A 12,987-nucleotide genomic window follows, 5' to 3' on the forward strand; every position below is an offset into this window, starting at 1 on the left:
GAAAATGTTGTTGAACATGAATTTGATAGGCAGGATTATTCTTCAAGCCTTTCTTGGAACTTCTAACAAACATTCATGCATGGAGTTGTATTAGCATATACTAAATTAAATAGCACATTAGATGGCTTTTCAGGTGGGTCCGGTGCCCCGGCGGTGGTTGAGTGGATGTGACATGATGTAAGCAGACAAAACAATCATAGAGCTAACTTTAGCATCATGAGCACCAAGCTGGAATAGCTCAGATGGCTAGAGCGTGTGGCTGTTAACCACAAGGTCGGAGGTTCGAGCCCTCCTTCTAGCGATTCTTTTTTATTTCATTTTTCATCGGTGCTATTTCCTCCTTTTCGTACTTACTTTCCATTTGTAGCATCTCTGGTCGCTTTTCTTTAAATTAATTCTACTTCCAAACTACATGTTAGATGGCCACGGTACTTTTATTCTGTTTTAAAAATGATGGCCTCGGCACCCTTTTGACCAAACAAACTGACCACGCGATTTGAACCACATCTCATCTCTCTGCTGTGCGCGGCAGAGGCTGTAAAATGTATTCCAAAGTAGCATGGGAGTATCGTCATGTACCGTCAAGAAAAAAGTATGGGAGAATCCTATTTACCTGTACACAACGCATATACATGATCTTTGGGAAAGGGCAGGCAGCGGGCACCTACCATGCATATGGGCAGATGCACTCTAGACTTTCCTATAAACCAGGTTCGTGTGAGTTCCTGCGTCACAGACCCCAAGTTCGGTTATGTGCTACTCAAACTAGTTCATCCATTTAATATTCTGAGTAGTCATCAATCCAGCGCAAACTCCAAACAATCCTACTGATGAACATAGTCAGATCCAATGGTGGCGATTCTTTTTTATTTCATTTTTCATCGGTGCTATTTCCTCCTTTTCGTACTTACTTTCCATTTGTAGCATCTCTGGTCGCTTTTCTTTAAATTAATTCTACTTCCAAACTACATGTTAGATGGCCACGGTACTTTTATTCTGTTTTAAAAATGATGGCCTCGGCACCCTTTTGACCAAACAAACTGACCACGCGATTTGAACCACATCTCATCTCTCTGCTGTGCGCGGCAGAGGCTGTAAAATGTATTCCAAAGTAGCATGGGAGTATCGTCATGTACCGTCAAGAAAAAAGTATGGGAGAATCCTATTTACCTGTACGCAACGCATATACATGATCTTTGGGAAAGGGCAGGCAGCGGGCACCTACCATGCATATGGGCAGATGCACTCTAGACTTTCCTATAAACCAGGTTCGTGTGAGTTCCTGCGTCACAGACCCCAAGTTCGGTTATGTGCTACTCAAACTAGTTCATCCATTTAATATTCTGAGTAGTCATCAATCCAGCGCAAACTCCAAACGATCCTACTGATGAACATAGTCAGATCCAATGGTGGCGATTCTTTTTTATTTCATTTTTCATCGGTGCTATTTCCTCCTTTTCGTACTTACTTTCCATTTGTAGCATCTCTGGTCGCTTTTCTTTAAATTAATTCTACTTCCAAACTACATGTTAGATGGCCACGGTACTTTTATTCTGTTTTAAAAATGATGGCCTCGGCACCCTTTTGACCAAACAAACTGACCACGCGATTTGAACCACATCTCATCTCTCTGCTGTGCGCGGCAGAGGCTGTAAAATGTATTCCAAAGTAACATGGGAGTATCGTCATGTACCGTCAAGAAAAAAGTATGGGAGAATCCTATTTACCTGTACGCAACGCATATACATGATCTTTGGGAAAGGGCAGGCAGCGGGCACCTACCATGCATATCGGCAGATGCACTCTAGACTTTTCTATAAACCAGGTTCGTGTGAGTTCCTGCGTCACAGACCCCAAGTTCGGTTATGTGCTACTCAAACTAGTTCATCCATTTAATATTCTGAGTAGTCATCAATCCAGCGCAAACTCCAAACGATCCTACTGATGAACATAGTCAGATCCAATGGTGGCGATTCTTTTTTATTTCATTTTTCATCGGTGCTATTTCCTCCTTTTCGTACTTACTTTCCATTTGTAGCATCTCTGGTCGCTTTTCTTTAAATTAATTCTACTTCCAAACTACATGTTAGATGGCCACGGTACTTTTATTCTGTTTTAAAAATGATGGCCTCGGCACCCTTTTGACCAAACAAACTGACCACGCGATTTGAACCACATCTCATCTCTCTGCTGTGCGCGGCAGAGGCTGTAAAATGTATTCCAAAGTAACATGGGAGTATCGTCATGTACCGTCAAGAAAAAAGTATGGGAGAATCCTATTTACCTGTACGCAACGCATATACATGATCTTTGGGAAAGGGCAGGCAGCGGGCACCTACCATGCATATGGGCAGATGCACTCTAGACTTTCCTATAAACCAGGTTCGTGTGAGTTCCTGCGTCACAGACCCCAAGTTCGGTTATGTGCTACTCAAACTAGTTCATCCATTTAATATTCTGAGTAGTCATCAATCCAGCGCAAACTCCAAACGATCCTACTGATGAACATAGTCAGATCCAATGGTGGCACAAAATGAGGCCTCTACGGCTCCCCTGGTTCCGAATCAAACTACATTTTTACATGCCTACTACGCACAATCCCTTAATTCCTTCCTTCCCACTGGCTGTACACAACACACGGCGAAGCAGCCTCCACAAGTTCACAGGCTTCTTGCGGCAGCAGAGGAGATGTAGTTGGCGGCCTCGTTGGCGTCCAGCTGCTTCCCTTCCACGAGTCCCTTGATCAGAGTGGCGGAGTAGGTCTCAGATGGAGGAGCTAATGGCAGCTCGCCAGATTTGTGCTGCGCAACAGCTGTTGAGGGGCATCTGCAGGGAAACAAACAGTTTCACACTCCAAGAAAGACAATTTCATTGGGAGCTTCCCTTCAAGTAGAGTGTCGAATATATTATCTAAAAGAAATTGCTAAGTGAAGACTGGAACTTACGTCATAGTTAAGATTGGAAGGCCGTCCTCCTCTCCAAGGTGAAGTACATTGGAGTACCAGCTATCCTGCAGCAAATTTGTATATGGAACATGAACAATATTCCAGAATTTATGAAACTAATAAGTTGCAGAAATAATTGACTGAAACGAAAACATCAGTAATGTCAGATTTATTTACAAAATTATTGTCAGTATATGCCCATGGATAAGGCATTAGAAATGTGTCCATTATTATGACAGGGGGGATGTTAATTTAACATTTTTAGTTTGTAATGTGATGACCTTATTTAACTGCTATAATGATGTTTAAAGAGCTTCAAACCCAAGATAACATTCCAAACTGCAACCTTGACTGGAGTATTTTTTGACAAATCTGGCCCCTTTGAGCGTCTTCAGGCACATCTGGCCTCCAGGCAAAACTATTTCGGAATCTGGCCCCTGGGGTCGGCGCCGCACAACATGGCGCCGAATATGTACATCTCGGCGCCAAACTAAGTGGCGCCGAGATGTACATGTTCAGCACCGACCACTGGTGAGCCCAACAGAAACCCTAGAGACAGATTTGCTTGGCGCCACACCACATGAGGACGAACCTGTACACCTCGGCGCCACTTAGTTCGGCGCCGAGATGTACATGTTCGGCGCCATGTGGTGTGGCGCCGACCCCCGGGGCCAGATTCCGAAATAGTTTTGCCCTGGGGCCAGACGTGTCTGAAGTTGCTCAAAGGGGCCAGATTTGTCAAAAAATGCTCGACTGGACATCAGGTCCCAGGTAATACAGGCACTTATAAAGTCTAAGTTCGGATGAACCTTTAAAGACCAAAGAGGCAGGGCATGGCATTTCCTTACAAAAGGATACCCTTTTAACAGCAGGCATTAGTCTTCATCTAGTAAGAGTGAGATTCTGCCAGTGATGGCTATGAAAGAGGTTGGTTGTGTCCTTTATCAAAGTGCTGCCGGAAGAGCAGTCACTCTTAAGAGCATTTTTTATCAATGATGCGATATTAACTATTCTCATTTATAGGCATATGGAAAACTGTATGCGAAGGATAAGTGTACGCTTGATATGGAAAGTAGCAAATCAAACCTTGATAGGTTCAAGATGAAGAGCTTTGTTTGAAGAGACAGACTCTATTTCGGACAAGCCAATCAAAGGAGAGCTGGGAGACTCAAGTTTTCCATCTTCGCTGTTATCCTTCACTAACCTGTTCTCTTGAAACAATACATCATTGAACTGCTCAAGCCTGTAAAAAAGGGAATTTTATGATGATATCAGAGCGCTGACAAAAGATCAGGTTCCACTCAGCCCTGAATCAAGGATCAATACAATGTAGATGTGGTTAGAATATACGTACGTTATTTTGTACATGCAGACATATGACTCATCATTGTAGTTTGTCTCAGGGTTGAGGAAAGCAACACCACCGGTACCCCAGCAAGGGGTAGAAGATCTCCCAAAAAACAATCTATGAGGCACAGTCTTCCACATGGTACCTCTTGGTGGGCTTGTGTCATGTGAACCAAAGCATGATATACTCATACCATCAACCTGTCAGAGATCAACATGAATAGCAATCTTTCACGCAAAACAATCTTTCACGAAGGGGAATATTGTATTAGTAATTCTAAAGATCATAATAAGAAGGCACTTATGCATTTTACATTTGCAGAAAGCACTAAAAATGCTTCCTGAAGGTCAACATACCCCTGGAAAGAGTTCCTTCGGTATAGACCTTTTTAGAAAAATTTATAAATTCCATGTGAGTCAATAGTGAGGATTAGAACAAGACACTAAGTCATAAAGGGTATTGTAGCCTATTTCACGTGGTTGGATATTCAGCATGGCCCAACACACACAGCCCACCTCCAGGCCCAACCCCATCTCATCCCATCTGCATCAGGGGAGACTTGTATGAGATCTCACATTAGGTGAGATCGTGAGATCAACCACAAAAATTCACATTTAGAAATTTCCAAAAAAACTGAAATTATTTGACAACATCCATGTGGGGTATATGTCTACAACTCCGGAAAAAATCAGCTCAAAACTCAATGTACAATTGTAGATTCAAAAAAGACAAATTCGAATGTGAATAGTGGAAGCTTTGGGTGAATAGTACTTTGACACTATTCACGTCCAATTTTGTCTTTTTTATTTCTATTAATGTAGGTCGAATTAGGAGCTGAAATTTTTTGAGGTTGAACGTCAACCATTGATGTGTGTCTACAATTTTTTTGAGAATGTTTGAACATGTAGATTTGTTTCAAAAAAATCGGTCTCATTGATCTCACACAAGTCTCCCCCCATCTGCATCTCCTTCCACCACAGCTTGCTCCCCGCAAAATCTCCCTCGTACGCTAGAGGACAGAGTGAAGATAAAGGAGCTGCAGCCAGTTCAATCTCTTCCAACGTTGCTACAGCCAATGGTCGTGAAGCTTTCCATTCATAGACACCTATCCTCAGGTCAACGACTGTGATTCACACATTGCTAGACCAAACCAACTAAGAGGAGCAGCGACGAAGGGATGAAGAGCCATGGGATAGAGAAGGTTTGTTCGATCATTGCGGAGCAAGCGTGAGCTGCCATCGTTCTGGGCAGCAACAACTTCTCCAATTGAATTGATACATTGACCCATAGCAGACTAATGTACGCAGTCGAGAAATATGTTTTCCCAATTTGTGCGAGAGGTACAAAAGTACCCTCTGTGAATGATTTGAGTTCCATAAACTATTTTTCTGAAGGCGTGTACCAAATGAAATCTCCTCGAGAAATCAACGATGTGATGAATGCAGCAACAGGCTACAAAACTCCAACCCATGAACCTAATGTTCCTTGCAAAATATAAAAAGACAATGTGTTTTCAACTTTACCTTCCCCCCTTCAATGTAGCTCAAGAACCTTGGTTTCCACATGTTTGAACCAAAGCTGGCATACCAAACATAAACTTTTGACAATGCTGATCTCCAAGTAAATGGTAGATCATATATTCTTGTAGACGCCACAACAGGTACGTCGTCTTGTGCTTGAACTGAATCACTTGAGGTGTTCTTCGTCACGAGGTTATCTTCGTCAAGTTTCAACATTGTGATGTGTTTACTTAAAACATCATCAACAACTTGAGTAACATTGACAGATGAAATAGCATCAGGAAGCTCACTAACATCTTCAACATCAGACTCAGAACCAGAGGATGCGTACGGCTGTTCATTCCCCAAAGGGGAAAACAAGAAAGAGGAATTATTCAAGGGCTCCACCATTGGGTTAATACTCTCTACTATTCGTCCCAGCTATGCAGTAAGCCTCCAAGCATCAAGAGACATAAATGGTAAACCAAACTATTGACACGAGATAATTAAAGATGCACAGTTTAGATACAGTTGAGCTGTATAACTCTGTATGTGCTTTTGCAATAGTTAAGACTTGATAGGCACCTTAAAACATATACATGAAGCATTTATCACAACGAGAAAAAAAAAGTTCATCAAGTATGGGTGGCCTGCGGATAATATGGAAATAGCCTATCAACTGAGCACCATTCCACACAACTCATGAACATGCATTCATCTAAGGAATTGGGCTAGATTTGGTAATTCATTTAAAACCTGGAACAAAAAGAAATTATCCATTAAGAATGTGGTTTGAAAACTGCAAGTATTGATATGGCATGTCTGTAGAAAGTAAGAGAAGAGGGTGTCAAATTTCCCAGCAAATAGATCTGGAATGAGGCGATCCACATCTTGTACAGAATAGCACAAATGCACAATCCATTAGTCGGAGGTTAACCAAGCAAGGCCCAACTCAAGTCACCAAGAAAAAAATCAGAAAGATGAAATTTACCTCGATATATGACGGTGCACTCCTCAAAGGTACATTATCCGGAAGCTTGCTGCTCAAAACAGGCCAGTATGCCTTTAATTCATCGCGTACCTGATCAGTGTTTTTTTTTTGGGGGGGGGGGGGGGGGGGGGGGGGGACTTAATTACAGATATTTATAGCAAGGCTAAAATTGCACAGAAACAGTACATTGCAGACCATTACCATTTGTATGACTCTCCATGTAGATTCAAATGGTTGCATCCGTGGAGAGTTATATGTGAAGTTATCTCCCAACAAAACTTTTGTGCAAGCACAAACTGAGTTTGCTATGGACTTAAGGTTATAGCCTCCTTCAAGAGCCATCACAATCCTTCCTTTTGCAAAACCTAACAGCTGCGGGTAATAAGCAGACAGGCGCAAGCATAAGCACCAATCAGAGCAGAAAGTACAAGAAAAAAAAAGATAGTAATAAATTGATGAGATCAAATGGAAATTTCTAACAGGTAACAGCGAAGCATGACAACAAAAAGGAATGACTGGCAAACAGATAAACATTATTCTGGCATATCTAAACTCCAAGGTCAAGCATGATCAATATTTCTTAAGACCAGGAGAGTGCATGGTTCACTGAGTCATGATCAATGTTTTTAAGGCCAGGAGAGTGCATGGTTCAGTGAGTTAAATAAAAGGTCATTTTTATGCAAGCCTGCAAATGCATACCTTTGTTAGTAGCAGTGCATATCCATCTGGAGTGATGCAGCAACCACCAAGAGGATCACCCATTGCTACCAAAAAAAGGGAGAAGATATTCAAAACCAGTGAGTAACAATAACATGCATGATTACTACATGACATACACAGAAGATCCGATTCCATTGCCATGTAATAGCAATACAATACAACGAAGTCCCAGCGATTATCAAAATATCATCAGTGAATATCTCAATGGTTATGCAAGAAAGAAATCAGGTATATGAGATGTACTACTCAAAGCAGGCACTTCTAGCCCACAGAATAAACTACAATGTCAGTATATATCAACAGTCAGGCTTCACAAGTAAGAAATGCCTAGATTTGGTTAGACGTGTTTAACTTTTACGGATAAGATAGTTTCTAAGAATTTTTCAACTGCCTACCTGCGTCAAACCCAGCAGACAGTAATATTATATCAGGATCAAATGCTTCTGCAATAGGAAGCAGTACATGGTCCCATGCAGCAACATAATCTGCATCACTACATTTACCATGCTCCCAGGGCACATTAATGTTGTACCCTTCACCAGCTCCTTCCCCAATGAAACAGTGAGATGCATCCCCTTCACAAGGGTAGAAGCTTCCGTAATCAAATCTACAAAGCAAACATTGGAATAATAGTTTACACACTATTGAAGGATCAACAGAATACCACATGACACAGGCCAGAAAAGTTTGGCTTCTATAATAATGCAATGGAACAGCTGTGTAAGTTTGAGATTTCACAATATCAGAATTGGTTGGATAGTTCTAGGAGAGGCCTTTACCGCACATGGCAAGTTACAATCCGTTGATTCATTGTAAGCTAAGACATGTACAGTTGTAAACTTAAACAATAAGCAGTTAGAAACTGCAGGTTTCTTCAGGCATCTAATATACTTATTGTTAGAAGAAGCTTCAGCGTTGCTGGGAGACTGGACATTCTCACATTTGTCAGAGGAAAAAGATAGATTTCAACATCATGTATTTTGGTTGGTCCAGATTATGATGGTGCAAATTAATCAAATATAATAGAGCAAGAGTTGTATAACAAGTACTACTCGGTTTTCAATCATAAGCACTGAAGTTACATTACAAGCAACTCTTTCTAATATAAACATGAATTGTAGTATATAGCCCTGCAGTTGCATGGGAAACTTAGCTAGCAATAGTAAGTAAATGCAATTAATCAATTACTATCATATATAAGCAGAATCAAGGGTGTGCAGTTGACAATTCAAATGACTGATAAAGTAACCATACAATGTTGATTGGCACACATAATGCAGGTCGATCCAATATTAGTAGTGTCGAGCTAGAAAGTATAAAATGACCATGATGAAACAAAAAAAGGAATAAACCTACAGCATAGAGTTATCAGCTATAGATTCTTCCATTGACAACAGATTAATACTTAATAGGTCCCTTGGCACATTACTCGCAGACTGGGCTCAAGCATTTACATTGTGTTATACAGCCCAACTGAATCAACATGCAATGCATAATGTAGCAATAGATATTGTATAACTTCTTCATATTCTAAAGAGTGTATTGCATGAGATTATCAGGGTGGATTGGTGGTACAAGGAGACTTCATCCCAATCGTTACAGGTACAATATCAAACAGTACTGCAGTCAGATCAGCTCACTCATATGAAAATGGGGTTTGTAATGCCATGTAAGTAAGAAATGGAGTTTCCAGATTTCTATCAACTGCAAGGATGCACTGTCAGAAACATGCTCAGCAAACTACATCCATTCAAAGAGCAGTAAACCTTGAAACTGTAAGCAACAAATCTGTCATGGCTTCACGAATATCATATCGTGAAGGTTATATGGCTAGTCTAAAGTCTAATCTTAGACTTTTCTTTCTCTCTAATGCATATAAATGCAGTGGTTTGGTTTGTGGGAAAAAATGTCTGGAGTCTAAACAAAGCATGCAAAGCAATGCCAAGGTGATGTGTCATACCTGTGCACTGAAAAGAACAATACACGAGAGTCACTATAAAACATCTTCTGTGTGCCATTTCCATGATGAACATCCCAATCGACGATTAATATCTTGTTGATACCTAGGTCAGGCTGTAACAGAACAGAGAAGATCAGAAAATAATCCATCTTCTTAGTAGATCACATCATAACAAATTGTGATGATTGTTCCTACATAGAAACATAGTTTAAAAAGGCGTGCCAAGGCTCTAGGCGATAGCAAAATGCCAAGCGCTGAATATGTGCATAACTGCGCTTAAGCATGCGCTTTGGTCAGAAAAGCACAAGGCGGTGGCAAAACGCACAATCAGCGCCTAGTGCTTTTTTTTACTTCGCGTAGAAAATGATGAACAAAAGTAGCACAAGTTGATCTTAACTAGAAAAATCAAAGGGAAGTTTCAAATATGTACCCTCTCATTTAAGAGATAATTTGCTGCAATAGCCACGTTGTTGAAGAGACAAAATCCCATTGGCTCATTATGTTCAGCATGGTGGCCTGGAGGCCTGACAAGAGCGATAGCAGAACTCAACTCACCTGCCGCAACCTTCTCAGCAACCTACTTGTCAAATGAATTGTTGTGTCAGCACTCAAGATCAATGGAACAAAAACTGTTGTACAAGACTATGGACCGTACATATGTAATGCAGGAAAAGTACACGCTAAATTACCTCGATGACAGAACCAGCTGCAAGGAAAGCAGACTCTGAGGAGCCCTCATTGAAGTAAATGGAATTGAATTTCCTAGCAGTCTTGTTTCGACGGTAATCATACTCCTTCGAGCTGATATCCCTTATCAGTTTTATATGATTTGGGGTATGGACAGAGGCTATATATTTTTCTTTGGCCTCCTTTGCCTTCATGTCCACACACCTGGAAGAAACTTATGTTAAACTACAGCCGCAGAACCTTGCAAAGTCATACAGTTGTTAAGCTAATCAAAGCAATGCAAACAGTGGATAGGACAGACGATATAATGCTAATGTTCAAACTTAACTCTAGTAGCATCCAAGTTACTACTGTACACAAGCAAGGGCTTGACTATCCATTACCCGAAATTGCACAAATACCAGGACTAAATTCCTTTCAGCAGCTACAGTGCATGCATGCTTGAACCCGTTGTATGAAAAATCTCTCTACTCTCCTCCCTTTCTCAGGCCCTTTAACATTTGGGCCACTTCAAATGTTAATCAAAACATAAGCATACAGTTATAATCATGGATACTGATTCATTTATTATTTAGTTTTTCACGAGACCAAAAATACAGTTTCTGGTAGATCGAAATGGGCATGGCCACAGTCGTAAATCGCAACAGGAATACATTAACACAGCGGAAGCGCGCGAGGACCTCCCATCCCGGCGTTTCGACGGAACGGTATTTTTATGCAAAAAAAAAGGGGGGGCACGAACGCCTCCTCGCGGATCCTCACACGAAATTACGGCGTTCTCGCTTACAGAGTCGCGGGTAGCGCGTACCTGGACGCGACGCCCTCGGCGTCGAGCTTGCGCCGGATGGCGCGCAGCCGCTCGGGGTTCTCCGGGTGCTTCTCCCCGTCAGGCGTCGCGTGCGCGCACATCCTATCGTCGTACAGCAGCCCCACCCTGGGCGCTGCGCCCACCGGCGTCGCTGCACCAGCCGCCGCCATCCTGCGCCGGCGATCGCCTAGCGCAGGCGGCGGAGAGACGGGGGGGGGCAAAGGGGCGAGACGGGTCGAAAATTGGGGTGGAGCGGAGATGGGGAAGACGACTGGACTGGACTGGTTGGTTGCCCCTCAGGTTGGTGGAGCCTCTTGTCTTGTGTGCGTGCCTGCGCCTGCGCGTGCTGGCGTTGGGCCCCACCTGGAAGTGGGTGCTCCGGGCTTTCTGAGTTTTGATCTGGGCGAGACTTCGAATTCGCGTAGCGGCAAAAGATTCCGCCGAACTTTTGCCAAAAAAAAAAAATCTACCGCCAGAATTGGCACGTACCGTCCCTCAAATGCCCAAGTACGTTTATATGGGTTGTCACATATCGCTCATACGATACAAATTGTCCGAATTCAACCGTTCGAAACAAAACAAAGTAAATCATAGTTCAACGACAATCCGAACATGCCAAAATGAAATCAATGTTTGAGCGTGATGGATGCCTCAACAACTGGCCGGATCACTCGCCGAGCATCATCCTTGTGTCCTGCTCCGCTTCCATTCGGGCCGCATGCTCCGCTGCCGCCGCAGCCGTCCTCGCTGCCTCGTACTCCCCATGGTCGTTGATCTCCTTATTTTTCTCTACAAGCCACTTCTTTGCATGCATATCCAAGAGGGTTTCGTCCGCCAACATGATCTTCGCATCCTCCACGTCCCGTGCGAGTTGCAACCTTTCCTTCTCAAGCGCAGTCTCTCCAAATGTCTTGCCTTCTCGAGCTCCCATTTGATCGCCGCATCTTACTTCTCCAACTCGATTTTCTCTCTCTCAATTTCCAGCTTCTTCTCCGTCCTCTTTCAGTTTCAATCCATCCTCTTCTTTTGCGCATCCAACGTGAGCTTGTACCTCTCCTCTCCCTCGCCGAAAAATGCTCATCCATGTGGAGGACATTTTTGTAGCCGCGGCATTACGGGAGGCCCTTGCCTTCTCCCACTTGTTTCCCATGACTTGTCGGTTATCCTTTGGCACGGTGGATCTCCCATTCTCGATGACAATATCTTCCTCTTCATCGTCCAAACCAATTGATTGGTGGTAGCTTGAGCCATCATTCCTCTTCTTGTCGGCCTTGAGATCGGCCACAAGTTGTGTCCACTTTGGCATGCCATTCATTATGATCCAACAATGTTTAAAAGTAAATGGCTTCTTCTCCATTTCGTGATACAAAGTGGTCACCACCGCCATCTAGCAAACAACATTATACAAGCACGAGAATGCAAAACAAACAAGCCCACGAAAATGATGACAAGATGAAGTAGCTTACGTGAGTTGCCACTCCCATCCCACTTTGAGGGCGTTTGGTCACTTGTGAGTAGTAGATGACGTACTTGTTACTTCCCCTTGAGTGACCCCCCATTGATGTTGGAGAGATGCCACATTGCAGTTGGTGACGATAGGATGCGGCTCCACATATTTCTTTTGTTCGTGATATTCCTTCCAAATATTCTCCCAATACTTGTTTCCCTTTTGCTCAGTGCCGCATATTGGATCCATTGTTGTGGCCAACCAAGTTTGACCAACAAGATATCCTCATAAGTTGTGAGACCTCTTGCCTTCGTCGTCTTTCCCTTCTACTTCTTATTGCTCGACTTGGGATCGAATGTTGTCCCAACTTCAAATGTAGTGCAAGTTGGATCCCCTAATTCGTACTCCATATAGATCGGACCTTGATTGTCATTGATCATGTTCGACGGGAACACCTCCAAAACGATCATGGTTTGCAAGCAATCATGATGTCCAAAATGAACTAGCGGTCTATGCAAGGCAGTGATCGGATAGGAGCAACAAGAACATACGACTCTTGTTGTGTCATTCCGTCGAACAGGT

At 42.8% G+C, this 12,987-nt stretch overlaps 1 protein-coding gene and 1 non-coding gene across 2 annotated transcripts; one reads left to right on the top strand and one right to left on the bottom strand.

Annotated features, from left to right (window-relative positions):
• Positions 1-227: 227 nt before the first annotated feature.
• On the top strand, positions 228-301 carry TRNAN-GUU (transfer RNA asparagine (anticodon GUU)). Its single transcript has one exon. It is a non-coding gene; the product is annotated as a tRNA-Asn (tRNA).
• Positions 302-2,425: 2,124 nt separating this feature from the next.
• LOC123044286 (histone deacetylase 5) lies at positions 2,426-11,292 on the bottom strand. Its single transcript, XM_044466991.1, has 13 exons — positions 10,959-11,292; positions 10,153-10,354; positions 9,894-10,040; positions 9,464-9,576; positions 7,899-8,110; positions 7,483-7,547; positions 6,985-7,155; positions 6,784-6,873; positions 5,817-6,146; positions 4,300-4,493; positions 4,032-4,188; positions 2,946-3,010; positions 2,426-2,826 (listed from the first exon to the last, which is right to left on the bottom strand). Exons 1-13 carry the CDS (start codon positions 11,126-11,128, stop codon positions 2,661-2,663), a joined length of 2,082 nt encoding a protein of 693 aa, XP_044322926.1. The 5' UTR covers positions 11,129-11,292; the 3' UTR covers positions 2,426-2,660.
• Positions 11,293-12,987: the final 1,695 nt, after the last annotated feature.

This window comes from Triticum aestivum, chromosome 2B, assembly GCF_018294505.1.
Source record: "Triticum aestivum cultivar Chinese Spring chromosome 2B, IWGSC CS RefSeq v2.1, whole genome shotgun sequence".
NCBI classification, from domain to species: Eukaryota; Viridiplantae; Streptophyta; class Magnoliopsida; order Poales; family Poaceae; genus Triticum; species Triticum aestivum.